Genomic DNA, 27,889 nt, shown 5'->3' on the forward strand with positions numbered 1-27,889 from the left:
AGTGAGTGCTCTGGATGTTAGTGGGTCGGTTTCCCAGCTTCTATGCTCCCCCTGCTCCTCTCCCATTTCTGGACTCACCTCAATTCTTCAACACCTCAGCTGCTTTCTGGAGTTCTGAGATTTCAGTCTATGTTTGTTTTTATTCAATGAGTTAGTTGCTGGGGGATAAATGGGAAAATCTGCTCACTTTGCCATCTTGCCTTGCCCTCCCAAACAGAGTTAAAATAACTGAAATTATGCAAAGGGTGTTCCCTGACCAAAACAGAATTAAAATATACAAATCGGTAACAAAAGTTTGCCTGGGAAGTCTTCAAATATTTGGAAATTAAACAACACACTTCTAAGAAATGCAGGAGTCAAAGATGAAGTCACAGGAAAATTTAAAAATTTTGAATTGAGTGAAAATAAAAACATAACACATTTAAATTTGTGGGACACAGCTAAAACAGTATTTAAAGTAAAATATACTGAATTCTTATATTTGAAGAAAAAATGTCTTAAATCAATGGTCCAAGTTCCCACCTGAAGCAAACAGAAAAAGGAGAGCAAATTATATTCAACGGCAAGCAGAAGGAAGGAAATAATAAAGAGCATAAACCTGTGAAATTAAAAACAGTAAAACAGTTAAGAAAATCAATGAAACCAAAAACTGGTTCTTCGGAAAAAATCTATAAAATTGATAAACTTGTAGTCAGTCTGATCAAGGAAAAAACAAAGGGAGAGACATTACCAAAATCAAGAATGAAAGAAGGGATTATCACTACAGATATCCCATTCATCAAAAACACAATAAGAGAATATGGTAAACAAGTTAATGCCAAAAATCCAACAATTTACATGAAATAGACAAATTTTTGACAGATACAAATTATCAAAGCTGATTCAAAAAGAAATAAAACAACCTGAACGGTCCTACTGTGGTGGCTTTGTAATATTTAAACTTGGCTAAGCTAAATTATATTTCCCAGAATTCCTGCACTTACATATTTCCAGTTAGGGTGGGCCACAAAAGGTACCTTCAAGCAAGATTGGAAAGGCAGAAATGAAGTAGTTCTGAGGAACTTTCTTGTTTTGCAGATCTGGTGGCTTTTTTATGCTCAGAAGGTCAGGAGAGGTGCTTTTGTAACTCACACACAATGTTGCTTATCTGCTGACTCATCTTGTTGGCATGGAACGGCAGATAGGTCTGTTCTTGCTCCAGCTTCTCCTGGATCCTCCTTCATTTTCTCTGACATATCGGTCAGGTGTGTCTTTGGCTCCATGATGAGGGGTACCAACTTACTTCCTCGAGATTAGAGGCAGTGAGAACTGACACGAGTTTTAGTTCATCTCCCTAAATTCTAAGTCATACTCACATTCCAGATCTTGACCTTGAGTTTCTGCTTGCCCTTGGTTTCCCTCACTTTAAATCCATCTTCCCTTCTTGCCTTCCCTTACCCTGAAGGTTTCAAGCTCCAATATCAGATGAGAAGGCAACAGCCTTAGACAGACTTTAACCAACTCCCACAACTGTGTAAGATCAAATCCCTATAACAAATCCCTTTCTATATATCTCATGGTTCTGGTTCTCTAAATGAACCTTAACTATTACACCTGTATCTATTTAAGAATCTGAATTTATAGTTAAAAACCTTCCAACAAAGAAAACTCCAGGTCAAAGTGGCTTCATTGATAAATTCTAATAAACATATAAGGAAGAAATAATTTCAATTCTACACAAACTCTCGGAAACCCTGGTGCATAGTGGTTAATGCTATGGCCGCTAACAGGAGGGTCAGCAGTTCGAATCCACCAGGCGCTCCTTGGAACATCTATGGGGCAGTTCTACTCTGTCCTATAGGGTCACTATGAGTCGGAATCGACTCAACAGCACTGGGTTTTTTAAACACAAACTCTTGCAGAAATAGAAGAGGAAGGAGCACTTTTTAACTTATTTTATGATGTCAACATTACCCTGACACTAAAACCAGACAATATTACAAGAAAGAAAACTACAGACCAGTATCTCTCATGAATATGAATGCAAAAATCCCTAACGAAATAGCAAATCGAATCCAGCAGTGTATGAAGAGAATAATCCATCACAACCAAGAAGGGTGTATCCCAGAAATGCAGGTTGTTTCAATATTTAAAAACCAAGAGATGCAATTTACGACATAAACATAATAATATTCTAATTAAAAAAGCTATATGACCATATCGATACATGCAGGAAAAGCATTTGAGAAAATCATCTCCATTAATCATAAAATCTACAGCTAACATATTTAACGATGAAAGTGTGAATGCTTTCCCACTAGAATCAGAAAGAAAGCAAAGACGCCTGTTCTCATCATTTGTATTCAACCCTGTACTGGAGGTCCTAGTCAGTCCAATAGGCAAAAAAGAAAGAAGAGAGGAGTAAAGTGGAGAAAAAAATGACACTATCTGTCTTCATACACAACATAATGGTTTACATAGAAAATTCTAACAATTCTACAAAAAAGCTACCAGAGCTAAAAAATAAGCGCTAGCAATAAACTGGACACTGAAATTTATAAACAGGTATCCTTTAAAATAGCACCAAAAACCATGTAATAGCTATGCACAAATTTAACAAATAAGTACAGGATTTGTATACTAAAAAGTATAAAACACCAATGAAAGAATTCAATGAAGACCTAAATAAATTTAGAAATACAGCATGTTTATGGATCAGAAGACTCAGTATTGTTAAGATGTTAATTTCCCCCAAATTTATCTACAGATTCAACGCAATCAAAATCCCAGCAGTTTTTTTTTTAGAAATCAATAAGCCCATTCTAAAATTTATGTGGAAACTTGCACGGCAACACAATTTTGAAAACAAACAATGTTGAAGTCTCATATTAGCTAATTTCAAGACTTACTATGAACCTACAGTTATCAATAAGGTGTGATACTGATGAAAAGATAAGACACATATATCATTGGACAGACTTATAGATCAATGGATAGACATACAGATCAATGGAGTAGAAGAGAGTTCAGAAGTAGATCCACACATATATGGTCAACTGACTTTCAACAAAGATGTCAAAACATGGAGAAAGGACTGGGCATTCATGTGTAAAAAAAATGAAAGTCAACTTACACATTATACCATAGAAATATAGCTCAAAATAGATCATAGACATCAATGTAAAATGTAAAACTATAAAATGTCTAGAAAGAGACAAATGGTTTAGGCAAAGACTATTAGATAGGACACAAAAGCATAAATGATATTGGCTAATCTCTGACAAAGGACCAAAGTCAATTAAATGGGGAAAAGTCTTTTTAACAAATGATACTAGCAAAACTGGATGTCCATACATAAAAAAAAAATCAAACAGGATCTGTACCTGACACCATACACAAAAACTAACTCAGACTGGATCAAAGACCTATATAAAACCTAAAACAATAAAGATCATGGAAGGAAAAATAGGGATAAGACTAGGGGTCCTAATACTTGGCATGAAATGAATACAAACCATAACTAACAATGTACAAACAGCAGAAGTGAAACTAGATAACTGGGAGCTCCTAAAAATGAAACACTTACACTCACCAAAAGAATAAAAAAGAGAATCTACCGGCTCGGAAAAAATTATTGGCTACAACACAACCAACAGGGGTCTCATTTCTAAAATCTGCAAGATACTACCACACCTCAAAAACAAAAACACAAATAATGCAATTAAAAAATGGGGAAAGGATAGGAACAGGCGCTTTATCAAAGAAGACATTCAGGTGGCTAACAGACACATAAGGAAATGTTTGCAATCATTAGCCATTAGAAAAATGCAAATCGAAACTACAATGAGAAACAATCTCACCCCGACATTACTGGCACTAATCCAAAAAAAACAAAATAATAAATGCTGGAGAGGTTGTGGAGAGACTGGAACTCTTATACACTGCTGGTAGAAATGTAAAGTGGTACACCCACCATGGAAAACAATACAGCCCTTCCTTAAAAAGCTATAAATAGAAATACCATATAATCCAGTAATTCCACTATTAAGAATATATACCAGAAAAATAAAAGCTGTCACACGAATAGATATATGCACACCCATATTCATTGCAGCATTATGCACAATAGCAAAAAGATGGAAAAAAAAACAACCTAAATATTCATAAACAAAAAACAAACTTGTTGCCGTCGAGTCAATTCCAACTCATAGCAACCCTACAGAACACAGCAGAACTGCCCTATAGGGTTTCCAAGAAGCGGGATGGTAGATTCGAACTGTGAGCCTTTTAGTTAGCAGCCGAGGTCTCGGCCACTGCACCACCAGGGTTGCTCCCATCAACACATAAGTGCATAAACAAATTATGGTTCATACACACAATGGAACAATACATAACAATAAACAACAATGATGAATCTGTGAAACATCTCACAACATGGATGAATATGGAGAACATTATGCTGAGTGAAATAAGGCTATCACTAAAGGACAAATATTGTATGAGACTACTATTATAAAACCCAAGCAAAGGTTTATGCTGAAAAAAACAACCTTTGATGGTTACGAGGGAAGGGAAGGGGTGGAGAGAGGACATCATTAACTTGGTAGTAGACAAGTGGTAACCTGGATGAAGAGAAAGACAACACGAGATATAGAGGAAGTCAGCACAACTTGATTAAGGAAAAGTCAAAGAAGCATCCTAATCTAAATGGCTTGAGGGACCAAGTTACTGGGGCCGAGGGCTGGGGACCATGGTCTCGGGGGACATCTAGGTCAAATGGCATAACACAGCTCATAAAGAAAATGTTCTACACCCTACTTTGGTGAGTAGTGTCTGAGGTCTTAAAAGTTTACAAGCAGCCATCTAAGGTACATCCATTGGTCCCATCACGTCCGTTGAAAAGAAAATGAAGAAATCCAAAGACACAAGGAAAATATTAGTCCAGAGGACTAATGGACCACATGGACCATAGTCTCCACCAGCCTGAGCCCAGAAAAACTGGATGGTGCCTGGCTAACACCACTGACCACTCTGACAGGGATCACAGTAAAGTGTCCAGAAAAGTGCAGGAGAAAAATGTAAACAAAATTCAAATTTACCAAAAAAATACCAGACTTACTGGTTTGACAGAGATTAGAGGAATCCCCGAGACTATGGCCCCCAGACACCCTACTAACTTAGAATCGAACGCACTCCCAAATCCACCTTTCAGTCAAAGACAAGACAGGCCAATAAAACAAACAATAACACACATGAGGAATGTGCTTCTTAGTTCAATCAAGTATATGCGACCAAAGGGGTAACACCTGCCCAAAAACAAAGATGTGTATACATTTTTGAATGATAAATTAATTTACAATGTAAACTTTTACCTAAAGCACAATTTTTTTTTTAAAAAGCATAAATGATTTAAAAAAATGACAAATTAGACTTCATCAAAATTAAAAACTTCTGCTCTTCAAAGAATACTTACAAAATGAAATTAAAAACAAGTCAAAGGCTGGAAGAATATGTTTGTGTAACATATTTGATAAATGACTGCATTCATGATATATAAAGACTTCTCACAGCTCAATAAGAATTAAAAAAAAAAAAAGAGGCAAAGGATTTCAACAGACACTCTGCCAAAAAAGAAATAAGGATGGCAAACAAACACAAGAAAAGATGCTCCATATCAATAGTCATCGTTGTTGCTGTTAGGTGCTGTTGAGTCAGTTCCAATTCATAGGGACCCTATGTACAACAGAACGAAACACTACCTGGTCCTGAGCCATCCTCACAGTCGTTGCTATGTTTCAACCCATTTTTGCAGCCACTATGTCAATCCATCTCATTGAGAGTCTTCCTCTTCTTTGCTGACCCTCTTCTTTACCAAACATGATGTCTTTTGCCAGGAACTGGCCCCTCCGGATTACATATGTTCAAAGTACAGGAGAAAAAGTCTCGCCATCCTTGCTTCTAAAGAGCACTCTGACTGTACTTCTTCCAAGTCAGGTTTGTTCGTTCTTCTGGCAATCCATGGTATATTCAATATTCTTCACCAACATCTTAATTCAAAGGCATCAATCCTTCTTCGGTCTTCCTTATTCATTGTCCAGCTTTCACATACATATGAGGCACTTGAAAATACCATGGCTTGGGTCAGGCACACCTTAGTCCTCAAAGTGACATCTCTGGTTTTTAACACTTGAAAGAAGTCTTTTGCAGCAGATTTGACCAGTGCAATACATTGTTTGACTTCCTGACTGCTGCTTCCATGTGCATTGACTGTGGAATTTGACTGGATCCAAGTAAAATGAAATCCTTGACAACTTCAATCTTTTCTCCATTTATCATGATGTTGCTTATTGGTCTAGTTGTGAGGAATTTTGTTTTCTTTATGTTAAGGTGTAATCCACACTGAAGGCTGTGGTCCCTGATCTTCATCAGTAAGTGCTTTAAGTCCTCTTCGTTTTCAGCAAGCAAGGTTGTGTCATCTACATCTCGCAGGTTGTTAACAAGTCTTTCTCCAATCCCGATGCCATCTTCTTCATATTGTCCAGCTTCTCAGATTATTCGCTCAGCATACAGATTAAGTACAGTGATACAACCCTGAGGCACACCTTTACTTATTTTAAGCCATGCAGTATCCCCTCTTTCTGTTTGAGCAACTGCCTCTTGGTTGTTCTGCATGAGCACAATTAAGTGTTCTGGAGTTCCCATTCTTCAAAATGTTTTCCATAATTTGTTATGATCCACACAGTTGAATGCCTTTGCAGAGTCAATAATACACAAGTAAACATCTTTCTGGTATTCTCTGCTTTCAGCCAAGATCCACTAGTCATTAAAAAAAAAAAACCATTGCCATCGAGTCGATTTCCACTAGTCATTAGGGAATTGCAAATGAAAAACTACACACCCATCAAACACAAAACAAACCCACTGCCTTCGAGTTAACTGACTCACAGCAACCCTATAGGACAGAATGGAATTGCCCCATAGGGCCTCCAAGGCTGTAAATCTTTTCAGAAGCTGACTGCCAAATTTTTCTCCTGCAGAGCAGCTGGTAGGTTTGAACCGCTAACCTTTCCGTTAGCAGATGAGCACTTAACCATTGCCACCATCAGGGCTCATTCTCACACCTATTACCAAAACCAAACCCACCGCCATCAAGTCAATTCCAACTCATAGTGACCCTATAGGACAGACTAGAACTGCCCCATAGAGTTTCCAGGGAGCACCTGGCAAATTCGAACTGCCAACCTCACGGTTAGCAGCCCTAGCACTTAACCACTATACCACCAGGGTTTCCTCACACCTAGTAAAATAATTTAAAAAAACCTGCCAAAACCAAACGCTGTCAAGGATGCATAGGAATTACAACTCTTATATACTACTCATGGAAATGTAAAATGGTACAGTCACTTTGTTTAGCAGTTTATTATAAAGTTAACCATGCCTTTACAACGCAATTCAGCAAATCCTGGCAAATACGGTGCTTCATATTTACCCAAAAGAAATGGAAACATGTCCACGTAAAAACCTGTACGTGAATGTTTATGGCAGCTTTATTCATAATCATCAAAAATTGAAAACAACATGGTCTTAGTAGTTAACTGTTGCTACATAAAAAAAAATCACCCCAAGATTTAGCAACTCAAAACACCAAACACACATTATTTCCCAGTTTCTGTGGAAAAGGAATTCAGGAGCTGCTTAGCTGGGTAGCTCTGGCTCAGGATCTCTTGTGAGTTTACAGTCAAGATGTCAGCTGTGACAGATGTCATCTGAAGGTTGATTGGGGCTGGAAGATCTGCTTCTAAGATGGTTTGTTCATGTGGCTGTTGACAAGAGGCCTCATTTCCTCGTTGACTATTGGCAGGAGGCCTCAGTTTCTCACCACAGAAAGCTCTCCACAGGGTTCCTTATTTCCTCACAAAATGGCAGCTGACTTCTCTCAGAGTGAGTGATCCAAACAAGAGCAAAGCAGAAGCCACAATACCTTTTATGACCTGGCCTCAGGAGTCACATACAATCACTTCTGTCATATTCTACTGGTTCCAGAGATCAACTCTGACACAATGTGAGAGAGGTCTACAGAAGGAAATGAATACCAGGAGACAGGGATCACTGGGGACCATTTTGGAATCCGATTGCCACAAACCCAAATGTCCATTAACTGATAAATGGATATACAAACTGTGGTACATCCATACAGTGGAATAGTAATCAGCAGTGAAAAAGAACAAAGTATTGAAACATGCACCAGCATGGAAGAATCACAAGTGCATTATGCTAAGTGAAAGAAGCCAGGCCCAAAAGGCTATGTAAGTATGAGTCCATTTATATGATATTCTGGAAAAGACAAAAGCGAATGGACACAGAACAGATCACAGGTTGTCAGGGTTTGGCAAGGGGGTAGAAGATTGACTACAAAGGGCATGAAGGAACTTTTTGAATGGTGGGAATATTCTATATTTGATTGTAATAGTGCTTATATTACTGTGTTAAAATTCATAGAATGGCACACCTAAATAGGGTGAGTTTTATTATATGCAAATTATACTACACTAAACCCACTTACAGAAAGGGAAAGAAGAAAATCTTGAGGGGAAAGAAAAGAGGTTTGGTTGGAAAGATGGCTGCAGGAGTCTTAATGTGTAAATAATAGAATTTTTCTGGAGATGAAGAAACCATTTAGAAAATAACAAAATAATAAAAGCTCCTCAACCTGAAAAATTTCTCTGATCTTTAGTCTGCGGATTGAAAACGCCTGTCGAATTCTGAGTAAGATAGGTTAAAAAAGAGAGAAGCAAACATATTCCAGCTATATTAGCTTCCTAAGGCTCCCATAACAATTTACTAAAAACTGGGTTGCTTAAAGTTGTTCCTGAGTGGCACAAACAGTTAAGCGCTCAGCTATTAACCAAAAGCTTGGCAGTTTGACTCTACCCAGAGGCACCTCAGAAGGAAAGCCTGGAAGTCTATCTTCAAAAGGTCACAGCCATTGAAAACCCTATGGAGCACAGTTCTGCTCTAACACACACGGGGTTACCATGAGTTGGAATCAACTTGACAGCAATTGGTTTGGTTTAAAACAAAGCAAATATATTCTCTCACAGTTCTAAGGCCTAGAAGTCTGAACTCAAGGTGTCAGCAGATTCACACTCCCTCTAAAGGCTCTAGGGAAGACTCCTTCCTGGCCTCTTCTAGCCTGGGCATTCCTCTGTCTTCACATGGCCATTTTGCCTGTCACCTCTGTGGCTGTGTCTCCAAAGCTCTTTCTCTGTATAAGGACACCAGTCATTGGTTTAGGGCCAGCCCAATCCATTATGACCTCATCTTAACTTGATTATACCTCCAAAGTACCTATTTCCAGAGAAGGTAACGTTTATAGATACCAAGGATTTAGGACTTCATCAGAGCTTTTTAGGAGACAGAATCGACCCACGACACTGGCACATCCTGCAAATAGTCTTGAACACCAAGAATAAAGTGAAAATCTTAGATGCTTCTGGAAAGAAATAACAAGTTATTTTAAAAAAAAGTAAAAGAGAACAACAGGCATCTGCCTTCTTAACTGCAACGTGGCAAAAGAGGAGTTATTTTTGTTTGTACTTTTTGAGAGAAAAGAACTACCACTGATGAAATATATACCAATCAAGAGTAAAAGAAAGTTATTTGGGGATAGGTAATCACTTCAAAAATTCACCACCCACTTATCCCATCTAGGGAAAACAGCCAACAAAAAGACTATCTTAATCATAGCAGAAATAGGGGAGGATGAAGAGGAAACTTTTTGACATATGAAGTTAAATTTAAATGGATATTAGTAAAGTAATTGGGCAGAGACATACAATAAATAATTTATTGGAATAAAACTAAGGAAAAAAAACAGGCCAAAAAAAAAAGAATATTAAAGTCAGTCTAGTGTACAAGGAAACTGTAAGTAGTTATCACAGTTTTGTTTGTTTGTTTTGTACCTGGTTTGCAAGATGAAAGTGACCAAACAGCTTGTGACCCAATTTCCCGTACTGTCCCAGTCCTTTCCAACTGCTTAGGGTCAGCACCTGGAGGTGTCTTGTTTGGTGTAGTCATTCTCTGAATAGTCTATGCAGAAAAAAAGTATACATACATTAGAGCAGGACTTGAGCGTCTTTACACAAAAGGTAAAAATAAAAATTTAATGGCAAAATGGATCACTGTTGTACCCTTGATTTCCTGATATTAATCGTCTATTCTCAAATACAGGTAACATAACTCAATTAATATAATTTAAAAGTCTTGGAATTCAGTTCGTGTTTGAAACATAACCTACTTTGAATTACATCACGTGCAAAGTAGCAGGAAAAGAGCACAGAATTAGCGTCAGTCTCTCCTTTAACTTGCCTATACTTTGGGCAGGTCTGGGCTTTATTTCCCTGCCTGTCAATTATAGATGGCTACAATTGCATGATGCTACACATTCTATCAATATATGTCTTAATTCAAATTAAGTTTCTGCCCTAGAAAAGCCAAACTTAAATTCTTACTCTAGGACTATGTAAACAGTGGCCTCCGTTTTAAATTTCCATTAAGTGACACAGAGAAAAATCACATCTCACTAATTGTCAAAAGTTTCCATTTATATGTGCCGTGGACATAATACAGTCAGAAAAGTGGCTTCATGGTTTAGAAGTGAACGACTGACCTATTCTAAACCAAAGGCTGACTTCATCTTTCACATTTTGTGTTAGTCTTAGCAAGTCTATGTAAATGGGGGAGAGGATCTCTTAAATAATGAAAAATATGTAAAACGCCTGCTTGGGTAGTGAAAAGTTACAGCTACAGAACATCGTTATGCATGCTGTTATCGAACTGTCCCCATACTTCCCTATACCTTCTCCTTGACATCTCTCATTAGACCCAAATTACTCCCTAATCATCACACAAACGTTTAATACGCATTAAATAATGGTACAACCACTGGACTATAAGCTTTTGAAAGGCCAGACACGTAAATGCCGGTAAGTATGCATTGGATGAATAGATGAATGAACGAATAATGAATAAGTTCAGTCACAAACTAAAGTATCTGCCACCTGCAAATTAAGTGAAGTCTAGGATGAAACAAACATGTGGGCATTATCACAAGCTGTAACGTCCTGTCATCTCAAAGTCCATTTCTACATTGGGGCACAATTCAACTGCCGGACTTGAGACTGGACGCCACCAAGTGGATAAAACACGGAGCTCCGTGGAGACCGGGTTCCTAGCCTCGCAGAACCGAGGACACAGTTCAGAGGAATCTGATGTCAAAGAGAGAACGTCGCCGCGAGCAGCGTCTGGGCCAGACTCTCTTGGTCCTGCTTTACATCTCTGGTGTGCTAGAACGGGCAATGAATAAGGTTCCATCCTATTCGTGGCCCGCCGACCTTCAAGAGACCCGGAGCGCAAAAGGAGATTCAGATTAGGGAGGAGAAAGTATTTGATGATGCTAGGGCTATTCTCCATTCGGGAAAAAGGCCAGGTACTTACAGCTTCCTGACCCGGCTTGCGGCAAGTCAGGTTTTTCACGACCTCCTGCAGCTGCGCGCCACTCCCACCTCACTTTTCAGAACCGCCGGGCTTCCCTAACGACGTTGTGGGCGCAGAACAATGACGTCATCTCGTCCTCGCTCCTTCCAGGGCCCCGCCTCGCACACTGCCGTGCGCGCGCACTACGTCCCCATGCCTTGCGCGAGGCGGCAGCTGGGCACCGCCATTTTGGCCGGTGGCCGTAGGAACACGCTGTGTGGCTCCCAAGTGAAAACAGGAGCTGACTTGGACTCTACGGTCCCTCCGCAAGGGGATCATTTTTCTCCAGGTATGTGAACAGACCGAAGTGATTTGGTCGTTAGCTGTCGTTTCTCATCATGAAAAGAGGGTAGGAACGTTCTCCGAGAGACTTTGGCTAGGCCTCCGGTGGCGGCGGTGGAGACGGCAGCGGCGCGTGGCAGCGGGTTCCCGCGGGACAGCTGGAACCGCCTGAGAGCGGGCGCGGTTGGGTGCGTGGCGGCGCCTCGGGCTTTCCTCCCAGCCGACCAGCTCTTGGCCACTGTTGCCCGTCGCGCCCGCCAGGGGCTACGAGAATGGACTTAGATGTCCTGGCAGCGATGCTCTCTCCACCTCCTCCGCTCCCACCCTGAAGTTAGACCTGGAGACGAAGGCACCTTCGGAACTTAGAGCATCCCGACTCTCCCCACCCTTCCCTTGGCTTAGTGAAATGGATGTATTTTCACATGTGCGTATTTTATTGTGGAAAGTCGTGGCCTTCCACCTTTTGGTGGTTGTGGAATGAGTCATGGCATCTTGCCGCCGTGAAGTCGAATACTCCTTATCCACTCCTAGTTTTTTGTAGAAGTGATGGCCAAACGTTGCAGGTACTTTGCTCATCGAGCAAAGCGTACATTGGCTGTAATTGAGATTATCCAAAGTACTCTCCCTGTTGAAAGCTTATGGCTTTTTTCGTGTGCTTTTGTGGCACTTGGCACTTTTCCCCTTTTTATATTTTAAGATCTCCTCGAGATCAGGAATGGTGTCTTTAGTATTTGCTGTGAATGAATGACTGCAAAGCTAAATTCTCGTGTCCCCTAAGCTGTATAAGCCTGTTGTGATGGGAGAATCGGTTAAGAGTGAGGAATAACTGTCAAAACAACTTGAGTTCGTTTTTTACCCTCCTGTCTACAAGACTCCTAACTACTGTACATTTATGATTATAGCATTTGCCTTGCAGTCATTTGTCCCATATACTGAGAATATTCATTCTATACCAGCCACATGGCAAAAATGCTTGCTCAGTGTTAACCAAGGGGTCTTACCTACATTGAACCAAAAGGGCTTGTTTTTTTAGTTAAAAACTTTGTTCTATAAAAAAAAAATTTTTTTTTAGAAAGAATTTTTCATATAATTATTTGGGAAGAAAAAAAACAATATTGTCTAGTGTCCCTTCTAAGTGCCTTGAATTTAAGACTCTTTGAAATCAGTTAGGCACCACCCCCAACTTATTATGTGTTTTATAAGACTAATAACCTGCACTAAGCATAGCTTAGAATATTTTCATGTGATTTTAAGCCTCAGTTAACAGCACCTTTTAAAGTGTTTTTAAACAGAATTATAATAATTTTAGTCATCCTCTGCAAATACTTTACATGTATGCCTCACTTTTTCCTCTCAGCTGGAAAAGTGACAGGGTCATTGTTTGAGTACCTCCTTGGGACACGATTTGTCTTCAGATCTGACATATCTTCAAATCTCTCTTAGTTTCTGGGGATCTATTACTATAATCCTTCCCCCCAACCTTTACTATGTTGTATCTTTCTCATTGGAAGAAAAAAAAAAAGAATATCGCCTCCTCAATTTCTTGAAACAAATAGAGAAAAATGAATTAATGGTGTTTGCACAGTTGACTGACAATCCTACAAAGAATCACTTTTTTAAAAATGTGATATAATTTCTCTCTCCCTTTTTTTTAAACGGCTTTGTTAGCTATCTCTGGTATATTTTTATTCTTCTAGAAAAATCACCTGCAGTCACTTGATTTTTTAAAATAGTTTGAAAAATTAAATGAAGTGTTCTATTAGTTTGACAGAAATAAAGTTTAAGCAGTTTCATGATAAAAGATTCATTCTCTGGAAGAGAATTTATTATGCTTCCACAGGGTAATTTGTAAAAACATTCAGTGTTTAAATGAAAATGTATGATGTCCAGTTTTATTTCTTTCAATAGCTTACTAAAGGATCTTCAGTTTTCTATGAAGTTGTAATTTCCAAAATGCTAGTTTTTGTTTCGATTGTTTTGTAGCATTCAAGTCATTTAGTTTCTTCCTCTTCTAACCTTTATGAGACCTGGACTTTACCAGTTTCTAAAGGGTAAAAGTGAACTTCTTTGTTAGCATAGCTGCGTTTATGACATGGATATTTAGCTAGGGTTTTGGGTATCCTTTTGGGTGGTGGTGTTTATTTTCAATATATAGTTTAGTAGGCACCTGTCACCATAAAACATTAGTAACTTGGAAGATTTATGAAGTTGTTATAACCTATAGGAAAATTATTTACCATATTTATTTACTCATTCAAATTTTTTGAGTCCCTACTATGTCCTAATCGACTCAAAGGCACTGGGTTTTACTATGTCCTAGGCTCTGGTCTAGCCGCTGAAATGAACAGGCAAAAATCTGCCTTCACGATGGAGTACTTTCTACTTGGGAGGGTAGGGAATTGTGTCTGTGTCTGTCTGTCTGTCTGTCTGTCTGTCTGTCTGTGTGTGTGTGAAAACTTGTGAGACCCGGAAAAGCAACTCAGTCCCACCGAGTTCCAGCTCTCACAGGTTTCGCTGTCTGTGCATGTATATGAATATAAATGTGTGTGGAATGTATATGTGTAGGTATACACATACGCACATGATATATGTACAGTATATGTAGAAAACGTCAAAAGAGAAAAATAAAGCAAGAAAGAGGGATAAACTGTCTTGTTGATTTCAACTCATAGCGACCCTATAGGACAGAGTAGAACTGCCCCATAGAGTTTCCAAGGCTGTAAATCTTTACGGAAGCAGACTGCCGCATCTTTCTCCCACGGAGCGTCTGGTGGGTTCAGGCCCCTGACCTTTCAATTAGCAGCTGAGTGCTTAACCACTGCATTACCAGGGCTATAGAAAGGGTATGTTTTTTAGTACCATGGCTAGAGAAGGCTCACTGAGAAATAGACATTAAAGACCTGAAGGAGCGAGCCATGTAGCTTATCTAGGGAGAATATTGTTATAGGCAGGGAATATGATTATAGGTGGATGCTGTTCTGCTCTAGGACAGCAAGAAACCAATGTGCCTGGAGCCAAATTAACAAGGGCTAGAGTCATTGGAGATGAGATCAGAAAGTTAACAGTCTGATCATGAAGTGCCTCATTGGTTATTTAAGGACTTCGGCTTATATTCAGAGTGAGAAGGGAACCCATTGCAGGATTTTAAGTAGAGGAATAACATAATCTGATTTATTACTTCAAAAGGATCACTCTGGCTGCTGTATTGAGAATAAACCATTGAGGGTTGCAGTAGAAGGAGGCAAGGATAGAAGCAGAGAGATATCATAGGAAGTTATTATAATGTTGTAGTTGATGATGGTGGCTTAGACCAGAGTGGTGAGAAATGGCCAGATTCTGGATATATTTTGCAGGTAGAGTTGACAGGATTTGCTGTTGTGGAATATAAAAGAAAGATGACTCCCAGGAATTTGGGCCTGAACAAATGGAAGATTTCTAGGGAAGGAAATTATGGTGAGAATTTCAGGAGCTCTGTTTTGAAAATGCGTACTAGAATTTCAAGAGATGTCGGTTAGGCGGGTAGACAGATGTGCAAGTCTAGAGTTCAGAAGACGGGTCCTGACTAAAGACAGAAATTTAAGATTTAGTAGCATATAAATCAGATTTAAAGTCATGAAGCCAGAGAAGAAGAAACTCGTGAGAGCTGGAACTCAATGGGACTGAGTTGTTTTTCCAGGCCTCACAAGTGTAGATAGAATGACCGAGTCAGGGCACTGCCAACATTTAGAAGTCTGGGGAATGATGAGGATTGACCAGGAAAGTAGGAGGAAAACCAGTTGAGTGCTGTATCCTAGAAACCATGTTAAAGAGTTTCTATCTAGTAATAACAGTGTTAGATGCAGTAGATTAGTCAGGTAAATTAAGGACTGATGATTAACCATTGATTTAGCCATATGAAGCACAGCGATGGCCTGAGAAGCTGTTTTGATGGAATGATGGGCACTAAATCTTGGAATGGATTCCAGAGACAATTTAAGATACTGAGGATAGGCAACTGGTTTGAGGAGCCGTATTGTAAAAGGAAGAAATACGGCGATAGGGGGTCAGATAATAGAATATTTGGATGCTGATAGGAATAAGCTAGTGGAGCGAATAATCGATGATGAGGAAGATGGAAGGGAGAATTGTTGGAACATAGCCCTAAGGCAGTGTCTTCTAGTGCACGTATGGACTTAGCTAGGAGCTAGACAATCGTTCAGAATAAAAGATGAGAAAGTGGAGTCTGTAGACACAGATGAGTAGATGTGGTAGTGGGAGGTTGTAGAAGTAGTTCTTTGCTTCTGATTTCTCAGTGAAACAGAAAATGAGTTTATCAGCTGAGAATTAGGATACTGGAAATTTTATATTTTCCTGTGCACCTCTTTGAGTTTGCTGCGATGCCCAGGAGTACCTCACCACACAGTTTGGGTACTGTGGAGCTGCAGAAATATATATAGCCTGATTACTGGTTGGCATAAGGGTCCACTTGAGATGATAAATTCAAAAGGTGACCAGTTAGCATGGCCTTATTTTTTTCCCCCACCCATTTTCAGCTGTATATGTGCAGGCTGAAGAGTTGTATTTAACCAGGGTTGTGGTTGCAGGTATAAATGATTGACAGTGGAATTCTATCTGGGTAAGGAAGAAAGTGAAGATATAACGGGCTGAGCGACAATAGAAATGTGGTAGAATTAATGAATAGTAGGCCTGGAGGATAGAGGCAATCAAAAGGTTGTTAGATTGTTATGTACTAGAGAGATGAGAATGAGGTATTTTAAACTTGACATTATGGAAGGATTGTCGATACTGTTAATGACAAGGTCCAGAGTTTAACCAGAGATCCCTGAGTGGCGCGAACGGTTAAGCACTGGACTACTAACCGAAAGGTTGGCGGTTTGAACCTACCCAGAGGTACCTCAGAAGACAGGCCTGGTGATCTGCTTCCAGAAGGTCATAGCCCTGAAAACCTCATAGAGCAGTTCTACTCTGCACACCCGGGGTCACCATGAATTGGAATTCTCTCAGTGCAACTAACAACAGGGTTTGACCGAGGGAATAAATAGCTGAGGTAGAGTGGAAGACAAGATCATTGGTGGAGAAGTTAACGACCTGAGAAGACAGACTACTAGAACGATCGTGTATGAGCTTGTTGAAGTCACCAAGAATTATGGCAGGAGTTGTGGGAGAGAGTGAAAGTGAGCCAAGGGCTGAAATCTTTGAAGAATGAGAGGATGTGATCTGATAGTTAGCGAATGACTAAAACACTTGAGAGGCAATGCTGGCTGTTTTTAGGGTGGAGGGATAATAGCCTGGGGAGCAGCACTGAAGAGCAAGATCACTTACCCGCTCCAAGACTCAAGAGGTCTGCAGGGGCAAGCAGTTTGTTAGAAAAATCATTGTTGAGGATCACAGTCATAGATGGAAAAAAGCCAACAGAATGTCTCTGTAAATGGGTTGTCTGTACCTGTCTCCCATAAATCTTGGCTTCATGTTCTTTCACTATATACTGGAATACATATTGGCATCTTTTTCAGTTTTTTGCTTTAATCACCATTCTAAGAAAATTACTGTTTATCTGCTAAGTCCAATATTGTAGAAGATTTTTAAGTTCAATTTTATCTTAATGCTGTGAAGTAGTTGATTACGATCTATATATCAAGACCTTTAAAAGTGAGCACAACATGTACGTACAGTTACTTGATCTCCTCTTAACTTCATTGCTATTAGCATAAAATCCATTTCGAGCATATCACAAGTTCCCAGAGAAATGCAGTTTTTATGTTTTCCAGTTAATCAACATGATGGTCACAATCTTAATTATTTGCCATTTCATCAATAATGTCGTAATCAGATGGATAAGACATTAAGTAATGCTTAGTTTGGGGGAAGATATCATATGTATTAATTTCCATATCTGGTATCTCTATTCTGTTCTATTGGTCTTTATTCATATATTGATACCACAGTTTTAATTACTGTGACCTTATATTTTTTTAACCTCTTAGGTGGAGATTCCCTTATCTTCCTTGTTCTTTTTCACTTTTCCTTGCTCTTACATATTTTGCTTTTCCATAAGAGCTTTAGATCTGGTTTGACTGACTTATTTTCCTTGAGATTGGATTAAATGTATAAATTCAGGGAGGGTTGGAATCTCTGGATGCTGCCGATTATCGTAAAAACTGAGAGCATGTCATTCTTTTTGTTCAGCTTTTTAATGTCAGTACTGTTTTAAAGGTTTCCTCACTTAATGTGTGTTATCTTAAGTTTATTTGTAGATATTTTGTTTATCGTTGTAAATATTGCTTTTTCTTTCATTGTGTAAATATATTGTGTACATGAAAAGTATGTAAAATTTTGTTTTCCCAAACTTAACCAAATTCTTTGTATTTATTTTTAATTTGATTATCTTGTATGTTTTCTAATTAATTGTATCATCTGCATATAGTGGTAATTTATGTCCTGTTGTCTAACTTTATCCTTCTGAACTATTTTTCTTAATCAGTTGTATTGAACTTGTCAAAATATTTTTAATTTTTCTTGTAGTAGAAGTCCTGGATAGTCTTTCTTAAAACCATGGCAGACAAATTAACAAGAATTGCTATTGTCAACCATGACAAATGTAAACCTAAGAAATGTCGACAGGAGTGCAAGAAAAGTTGCCCTGTAGTTCGAATGGGTAAGGTGTTCTGTGGATCATTTAAGATAAAAGAAAATATTAAAAGAAATGTCTTCATAGTTTGTTTTTTTTTTTTTTTTTTTTTAGCATGGACTTTGTTTTCCTTGTTAGTTTCTTTAAAATATGAAGATAAGAAAACCAGTTTTTGTTCTCATTTTCTCTTACTACATTATGATTGAATGATCCTATTTTTCTAAGAAAACAAATTATGCAATAATATTATTATTTAAAAGTAAAATCTAACCAGAGTTTAGGTCACTGAGATTCTTACTATTCTATAAAATTCTGTGGGGAAAGGACTGCCTTATCTTTCATAGTATTCTCGTCTTTAAAAACAAGAATAGAAAGCTTAATAGCAATGACTATTCTTGAGGTTTTACTATATTTTCAAGATTGAATAAATTTCAGCAATTAAGTGTTGATGAATTGTTTTCTGCATTTATTTTGGAGCATCACTTATATAACTAACGTTTCATTCCATATTTCATTCCTTCATCATTTTCAAAGCATATTTTGTTTTATGAATTAAAGATTCAGGTCAGCTAAGAATAACTTTTTCAAAATCTGCCATATTTTTTCTAGCATATTTTCTTCCCCAGTAGTAAGTTTAAAAAATATTCATCTCTATTGCCCAACAAGAGGATTCATTTAAGTAAAAAGCCAGAAATTTGATTCAAAAATTATCCTCACAAAGCAGTGATTTAAGACATTATTGCAAATGGGTTTTCATCTTGTTTTGTTTTTTGCTTTTATTTTTGAGAAATTGCTTTTATATGGAAATTTGGAACCAGCATTTCCTAATTAACAATGTTCAGAAAATTAGATCAGGAAAAATGACTTAATTCTATCTTTTCCTTACCAGGAAAACTATGCATAGAGGTTACACCTCAGAGCAAAATAGCCTGGATTTCCGAAACTCTTTGTATTGGTTGCGGTATTTGTATTAAGGTAAATGATGTTTGCTTTTATTTATCAAAGCAAATTTGTAGCCTAGATATGATAACTGAAAATTCTGAATATGTAGTAACTGTTTTTAAAGAGTAAAATATAAAGCAAAGAAAGAATATAAATTTTGGAAAATGGTATTTTTGTGTCAATTATCAAACATTATTGCCTTTGTAATGAATTAAACCATTGTATTTAAAAGTTATCCTTGCCATACTCAACGTTGTAAAGCCCTGTTTCCAGACTCACCTGAAAAGGGCACTCTTCGACATGTCTTTACAGAACTTTTTGGAAATATAGAGATGCAAAAAATATAGCTGTCATATTGCATGACAACCTTTATTTTAAATATTTTACATGTTACATATTTCAGCTTTAATTTTATTTTACTTTAAAAGCACCCTTTTTAAATACAAATGAACAAAGCCAAAAAAATTTTAGGTTTGACCTAATCCTTAAGTGTTTATACTGTATAACACATTCTTCTATTTTTGTGTTAATCACAATAAGGTAATTTTTTAAAATGAATCAGTTTTTGTTGCATTGAGTAGTTTGGTCCTTTTGACTTCTGAATGATAAATTTCCACCTTTAATTCATTAAAAACATTTAGGAGCAGTGCATAAAGTGAATTCTTAAGTTAGGTATTTTTATTTGTAGATAATAAATTATGAAAAGGAGCTTCACCAGTCTGTTAATTGTTCATACAGATTATATGTGTATTTTATATTGGTTGTTGGTAAAGTATTCAAAAAAGATTTCATAGGTAGCTTGAAAACATCTTCCCTTGTTTTGAAAATATAAATAGGAAACATTCCTTCTACCAGATATTTACTATTGTCTTATTAAAAGTGATTTTCAACAATCTATTCTATTTTCTTTCTTTGCTGCTATAGAAAATGAGATCTCAGAGCTTTACATATACACTTGAGTGGCTGGAAAGATTCTGAGGTGAATCTGTTGAGAGGGCTGGGGTATAACGTATACTTCTGAACACCAGAGTACTTATGATACACCGCATATATGAACAGTGTGGATATTTTTTTCTTGTGGCTTTAGAGAAATTTAAATTACTTGCAGCTTATTAAGCATTTTAGAAACACTGGTGGCATAGTGATTAAGTGCTACAGCTGCTAACCAAAAGGTTGGCCGTTTGAATCTACCAGGCCCTCCTTGGAAATTCTATGGGGCAGTTCTACTCTGTCTTATAGGGTCGCTATGAGTCAAGACCAACTCGACAGCAGTGGGTTTTGATAAGCATTTTAGATACATTGATGGAAAGAGGGTAATAGAGAATTCTGTAAATGAGTAACCCTACTGGCATTAATATATAATTTATGTACAGAATTAAAAGTTATGGTTAGTGGTGGTTATTTTATTCCAAAATGATAGATTTTATGTGTGTGATTTATTTTTTAATTCTTTATGTTCTTTTAACTTATGAAATGGGAATTCATTGAAATCTTCATGCACAGAGATTTTGAGTTGGAGCCATGGGCACTTATTCAACAGCTCTACAAAGCAGACCTCTAATTTGAAGTTACACCCCTCGGATGTACATCTAAAATCATCTGTACTTCCCAAAATTTTTTTCTAGCCATATTGTTATTGTGTGCCATCAAGTAGATTGCAACTCATAGCGACCCTATAGGACAGAGTAGAATGGCCCCATAGGGTTTCCTACACTGTAATCTTTATGGAAGCAGACTGCCACATCTTTCTTCTACAGAGCAGCTGGTGAGTTCGAACCCCAACCTTTTGTTTAGCAGTGAGTGCTTAACCACTGTGCCACCAGGGCCCCACATTACCACTCCTAAATGACCTTCCTATTCTTGACCTGTGGACATTTATCTGACAGTCAAATATTACACTTTTCTGTGACTGAATTTTTTGTGTTTTTAATTTACTCATTCAAACCGGAGTATCTTTTTCATATGGGACGGATAAAAGTCTCAACAAAAAGATAGTAACCCTCGCTCTGTGCAAAGAATTATGCAAGCTGTTTGTGGAACGCAAATAGCCAAAAAGATAACAATCCATGGCCTTAAAGGACTCTACGAGGTAGAAGAGGAACCATACAAGGAGAGGGATAATTGAAGAAAGTAGAGGGAAAATGCCTGTCATAGGCTGAGTATGGAATTGTATACTCCGGAAAAACCAAACCAAACCCGTTGCCATCGAGTCGATGGTAACTCATAGCAACCCTATAGGACAAAGTGGAACTGCCTCATACAGTTTCCAGGGAACAGCTGGTAGATTCGAACTGCTGACCTTTTGGTTAGCAGCCAGCTGCTTAACCGCTGCTATCAGGGCTCTGTGTACTCAGTAATTTTTTTTTCTTGTCTCTTAGCCTTTTTTTATTCTGTCTTTTTAAAAAAAAAAAAAAAACTCAAGTTCTGTAAGGTTTTTCAACAAGTATTAAACACTCATTAAGTTTGTAGGACTATGCCAGTCCCTAAGCAAAATATAAAATTAGGCAATGTGATTCATACCTTCAGTGAACTTAGTTTTTATTTTTTGAAGTTAAAAGGAAATAAAACAATATCTCACATCTTTGTGGAACTCCCATATTTGAAAGATTGCTTATAAAAGACTTTATCCATTTTAGTCATGTGTATGTTTCTACAAATTAATACAAAATTAATTCTTTACTTTAAATAACAGAAATGCCCCTTTGGCGCCTTATCAATTGTCAATTTACCAAGCAACTTGGAAAAAGAAACAACACATCGATATTGTGCCAATGCCTTCAAACTTCACAGGTATGTTTTCAAGTCAGCATTGTGGTTTACTTCAGTCAACGTTAAGAGTGAAATGCGTTTGGAATTTTCAGAGAAAAGGAAAAACAGAAGGAAATTGTATTAACCATCCACTAAAGAGTATGATATGGTAACATCATGAAGAATCATGTATATATCAGTAGTTACTTCTAGCTAATGTTAGAATTACCTGGGGAATTTCTTAAAACTACTAAAGCCCACATTTACCCCAGATGAGTGATCTAAGAATTTCTGGATTATAGGGTCTGGACCTCAGTAGATTTCGGAAGCTCCCAGGTGATTCTAGTGTACAACCAGAGTTGAGAATCACTGATGAATCTAGACCTTATTCCCCAAAATGCCTTTTAAGAGAACTTGTCTTTGATGTTATTTATCCATTAATCTTATGATCTACAGAGACTGTTACTCTAAACTTGGACATATTAAATCACAAGCAAGTCACTTAATTCTTAGAGATTTTTATCTGCTGAACACTACTATTTTGAATCTGGGCGTCTAGTTTTAACTAATAAAAAGGTATTTCTCAACCTGCCAGCTTTAAGGGGCCTACTGCAGCAGGGAGAATGAAGTGGAATATTTCTGGTTGATGAGGCACTTCTCTCCTTGTAAGTAAATGGCAGGACAGGAAACAAAACAAAAAAGACAGTGTGAGGTTGCACCCGCTATGTAATTTTCTACCAAAGCCTTTTGTTATACGTTAAAACTGAGTCTTACATGTAAAGAAGAAATGTTACTTTAGAATGAACTTTGAATGGAAATTAAATCAATAAAATTTGGAGTAATACTGGTCATGCATTTCTAACAATTAACAGTTTACATTAATCATGGCTTTGTTTTCCCTATTAGCCACTAATGTTTGGCATACGTCTCTTAGCTTACTAATGGATGTGTGTGGAGTGCAAATGCATTAAAATACATCATTCTGATATTATGTACCTCTTTCTACCTAAGTCTGAGTTATATTACTATTTTTTGTATACTTGTAACAGGTTGCCTATTCCTCGTCCAGGTGAAGTTTTGGGATTAGTTGGAACTAATGGTATTGGAAAGTCAACTGCTTTAAAAATTTTAGCAGGAAAGCAAAAGCCAAACCTTGGAAAGTATGATGTATGTATTCCACCTTATAAAAATGAATATATTGAATTAGCTTTATGAAACTTAGAGGGAGGGTGTGTGTGTTTTGTTTTTATGTTTTCAAGATTCATGAAATTAATGCAGTGAGACTATATATAAAAGAAGCGATCTCTTTTTTAATTAAAACCTGTTAATGGTACTTAACTGATTAATTCTGAGCTTCCTTAAACTGTTAGGTGTTGATAAGCCTTGATTTAAAATGAAACCCACCTCCAATCTTAAGATTAAGTTAGAAGCCAAAAGTACTGTATTTGAATATATGTTTCATTTTGTGTTGATGAAAAACATATTAGACTCTATTCTTAGTGAGAAATAATTCTTTGATACCATACCAGACTTCATTCTACTTTTATAACCATCCTCTTTGCAATTGTATTATTTAAATTCACGTAATTACGCATTCTTTTTGTAGGATCCACCTGATTGGCAAGAAATTTTGACTTACTTCCGAGGATCTGAATTGCAAAATTACTTTACCAAGATTCTAGAAGATGACCTAAAAGCCATTATCAAACCTCAGTATGTGGACCAGATTCCCAAGGCTGCCAAGGTCAGTTTCCTTTATAGGAAGAATTATTATATTACAGATGTTGGTGTAGGTATAAAAGACACATCAAAGTAAACTTGTTTTACTTTATGACTCTTTTAAACATTGAAGAAAAATAGTCATAACTATTTCTATTGTGACAGGGGACAGTGGGATCTATTTTGGACCGAAAGGATGAAACAAAGACACAGGCAATTGTGTGTCAGCAGCTTGGTAAGTGTTTATTTTGTGTATGTGTTTTAATAGGGCCTGAACTTAAGTCACAAAGGTATACATCTTTATGTGAATTACTGACGTAAATGCAAAAGTCTGTAGTAATTATCGTATGTACTTAATCCTATGCAATTCTCAACTGAAATATCCAAACTATAAATGATACAAAATAACATGCAGTATACATTTTGGCTGGAAGAGGTAGGATAAAACTTACAATATTGAGCACGATGCCTCTATGTTCTTTGTAGATTTAACCCATCTAAAAGAACGAAATGTTGAAGATCTTTCGGGAGGAGAGTTGCAGAGATTTGCTTGTGCTGTCGTTTGCATACAGAAAGCTGATATGTAGGTTACATTTACCTCTTTTGTAAATCTTAATCCTTATTTTAGAGTTGTTATTAGTAATGCTGCTAATATGGCATTGGTTTTGAGAAAAATTAATAGAAATAGTATCAAAGGCCCTGTTGAAGTGTTGTGCATCCACCTCCCCTTCTCCCTGACGTTATCCCTGCACAGAAAAAAAAAAAACGCTAATTTTTTTCCATAGGTAACTTACAACTTAGGAATGGCTTCCAAAAGTTTTGTTATATAAAGTCAATTGTTGAAAATTTAAATCCTCTATTTGAATTAAAAAAAGAAGGTTTTAAGAGTTAAGTTCTGCAACCAGGCCTGGAAGCTTTTTAAATGTTTCTAATAGAACAGAAAATCTATAATCGTGTAGCAGAGTGGCATGCCATGTGAGGGTGAAAAGGGAAGTGAAAAAAGCAAGTTCCTTATCTGCCTTTTAGTGCCTTCTCCCAGGTATCTGTTGCTCCCAACTTTCTCCACGTTGCTCCTCTGGCATCCAGCACAGACGAATTCTACTCCACAAAGTGTTCAATGAGTTCTGTGCCATGCCCTCCTTAAAGCTCTAGTTGCTTTAATGCAGTTGACTAGCTAGTTAAAAGCTCTCTGAACTACTTCAGACTGTATCACAGTTATTTTTCTTGAGGAGGCTGCCAGTTTGCAAGTGGGCCCAATCTTGGAGGCTCTCCCCAGACTTGGTATGCTAGTCCTGCTTTTCTTCATTTTTTTCCCCACTTCTGAGCAGATTACCAGTGTTTTCATCATCACTGGGTGAGCTTCTTCTGTATATGAGGGGACTTTTATTGTTGTTTAATCAGACTGTATATTACAGTCCTTTAACATACAGGATAGAATTAGGTTGTATTCATTTATTCAAATTTGCTACGTTTTCTTTTCTTTTTTTTATATAGTTTCATGTTTGATGAACCTTCTAGTTACCTAGATGTCAAGCAGCGTTTAAAGGCTGCTATTACTATACGATCTCTAATAAACCCAGATAGGTAAGTACCGATCTGCTGTATGCCTGTGTTGTTCTGTTTGGGGAGTTTTACAGATCTCTGAAGATGAAACACTGGTACATGTTTTCCATTTTAGTTGTAGCTGCTACCTGCAATTTATCTTCCTTTCCCTGGAACAGAGGTTCTCAGTGCAAGATTCATTTATTACCACCCACTTCCGAGGAATATTCTGAAATTATATGCAAACTTTGGCATGTATGTGTGCCTTTTTGGCTAGCAGATCCATGGCTTTTACCATTTTCAAATGGATATGTAACACCCCCTAAAAAAGGGAAAACGGATTTAGACCATTATAGGACGTGCCAGAGGAATTCCGTTTGTTCATGATTTTGCCAAGGAAAGAGACTTCTTCATAACCCTTGCTACGTAATCACAACACCCTATATTTAGGTGGTGCTTTTATAGTCTGCAGAGTTTTTAAATCCATTGTCTCATTTGATCCTCATGGTAATCTTATGAATTAGAATCTTTAGATGGTATTTCCATTTCATAAATGAGGAAGTTTGGAGTCAGAAAAGCTAGTTATTTGTTCTCTTGCAAATTTACTATACAGCAAAACTATGACCAGAACCCAGGGTGTTTTTCTGTATAGTATTTTTCTGTACATAACTGTTTCTCCTTAGTCACTGATTTAATAACATCCTTTTAAATACAAGGCTGATCTTAAGAGAAAGCAAAAGAAATCCCTAGGTATCAGAAACCAAAGAGGGAACTATAACTCAAAGAGGAGAGGTGAGGCGTCTTGCTGATCTGTATAATGGGTCTTTAAAACTAGGGGACAAGAAGCAAGGCCTTGGATTATGGCACATAAAATGCTAGAACCCTCCAAAGATTGACTGCTTTCCCAGCAGAAAGGAAAATTGAAAACAAGAAAATTGCCTATCATCGCATGAAAACCTTAAGGAAAGTTGTATCTGTCTCAACAAGCTCATTGCAAATGGAAAGATGACTCCCCTTCAGTCTCTATTCATAGGCTAGCAGTTTGCATGGGTATAGAGTTGAAATTCATGTAATCAGTGGAGTGTCAGACCCCCTCCAAGATGGGAAACGAACATAAAAAGAGGGGTCCTGGAATTTCAGATAGAAAACCACTCTGGAGGGATATCCCTTCAACCATGGTCACGTGGGAAATGAAAGTCAGGGGGAAAAAGGAAAGAAAGTCATAGGTAATATTATTTACCTATACGTGATTTTTTAAATAGCAGATAATATCCTAACTGTGATAAAAAAAAGCGAACTAAAAGGAAAATAATTTACAACCAGATAACATGTATTTCAGTATGTAAATAAATGCTTAGCCAAAACACACTAGAAAACAATGACATCATCAGATGCTTAGACCCATGTATAATGAGTAAAATTTGACATTAAAAGAGCATCAAGAGCTATTCTGTATAGGAAGAATAAGGAAGTAAAATATAAAGCATAGGTCTAGATGGACCCCGGAGTAAAAACTAGTGTGAGAAGTAGTACTACACAAGACTTTTTCCTGTATTATGAGAGGACAATAACTCTGATTGTAATAAGGATAACATGTCAAGACAAATTAGATGGACAGAGTGGAGAAAATGATGATGGAAGGCATTTTTACAAATGTGCTAGGTTCTGTAGAGTTTAAGTTATATGATAGTCATAGCAGCCTTCGGATAGATAATATAGTTTCATTTATTCTGTTACTACCAAATAATAAAGGAAATCAGCAAAGCAAAAGATTACTGTGTTTGGAGGTAGTTGGGAGAAGCATTCACCTACTCTGTTATGCACTTTGTATATATTATTTAATCTTCACAGAACCCCATATTCGGTGGGACTCTGGGTGTTAAGAGAAAGCATCGCTCTAAATTCCTGTTTTTACCCATACTCTCCAAAAACAATATCTTGCCTAAATCACTTGGGCTTCTATTCTAGTTAAGCCCCATCTAAAGGTGGAGGAAGCAGGAGGTTTGACCCATTTTTGTTCTTGTTTTTTTAAAGACAGTCGAAGACCGTTGCATAATACTTTGCTGCCTTATTGGGTTTTGCAAGTAGAGAGGTACAGCAGTGCCAACAAAGACACCAAGGCAGGAGGAGCACCGGCTCACCTTGGCTGATCTGCCTTTTTTATTGTGACGGAAGACACTTCCATTTATTTTTTCCTTTCCGTTTCAAACTTGACCTCATTCTTTTTCACTCCTATCACCTGACACCTGAGTAACTGTGATGAAAAGAACTAACCAAATGAAACCCGTTGCTGTCGAGTCAATTCCGACTCATAGCGACCCTGTAGGACAGAGTAGAACCGCCCCATAGAGCTTCCAAGGAACGCCTGGTGGATTCGAACTGCCAGCCTTTTGGTTAGCAGCCGTAGCACTTAACCACTATGCCACCAGGGTTTCCAGTTACTGTGATAAAAAATAGCTTCCTAAAAAATAAAATCTATGGATGAAATCTCCTCCCGTATTCTTTCTTGAAATG

The 27,889-nt window shown here is 37.6% G+C and overlaps 2 protein-coding genes across 3 annotated transcripts in view; one reads left to right on the forward strand and one right to left on the reverse strand.

The window, feature by feature from the left end:
- Positions 1-11,598, reverse strand: part of ANAPC10 (anaphase promoting complex subunit 10) — a 112,185-nt gene extending 100,587 nt beyond the window's left edge. Inside the window, exons 1-2 of the mRNA XM_003417500.4 lie at positions 11,476-11,598; positions 9,942-10,068 (exon numbers count right to left, since the gene is read on the reverse strand). Of these exons, the coding sequence (XP_003417548.1) occupies positions 9,942-10,056 (115 nt within the window). The 5' untranslated portion in view covers positions 10,057-10,068; positions 11,476-11,598. The remainder of the gene's footprint in view (positions 1-9,941; positions 10,069-11,475) is intronic.
- Positions 11,599-11,670: 72 nt separating this feature from the next.
- ABCE1 (ATP binding cassette subfamily E member 1) overlaps positions 11,671-27,889 on the forward strand; it is a 43,309-nt gene continuing 27,090 nt past the window's right edge. The window contains exons 1-9 of one of the 2 annotated variants that reach the window (XM_010597221.3): positions 11,671-11,803; positions 18,319-18,451; positions 19,314-19,399; positions 22,059-22,156; positions 23,164-23,281; positions 23,721-23,858; positions 23,999-24,068; positions 24,320-24,416; positions 25,328-25,417. In XM_010597221.3, the coding sequence (XP_010595523.1) occupies positions 18,349-18,451; positions 19,314-19,399; positions 22,059-22,156; positions 23,164-23,281; positions 23,721-23,858; positions 23,999-24,068; positions 24,320-24,416; positions 25,328-25,417 (800 nt within the window). In that variant the 5' untranslated portion in view covers positions 11,671-11,803; positions 18,319-18,348. The remainder of the gene's footprint in view (positions 11,804-18,318; positions 18,452-19,313; positions 19,400-22,058; positions 22,157-23,163; positions 23,282-23,720; positions 23,859-23,998; positions 24,069-24,319; positions 24,417-25,327; positions 25,418-27,889) is intronic. The other variant, XM_003417499.4, reaches the window with a different exon arrangement.

This window comes from Loxodonta africana, chromosome 13, assembly GCF_030014295.1.
Source record: "Loxodonta africana isolate mLoxAfr1 chromosome 13, mLoxAfr1.hap2, whole genome shotgun sequence".
Taxonomy (NCBI): Eukaryota; Metazoa; Chordata; class Mammalia; order Proboscidea; family Elephantidae; genus Loxodonta; species Loxodonta africana.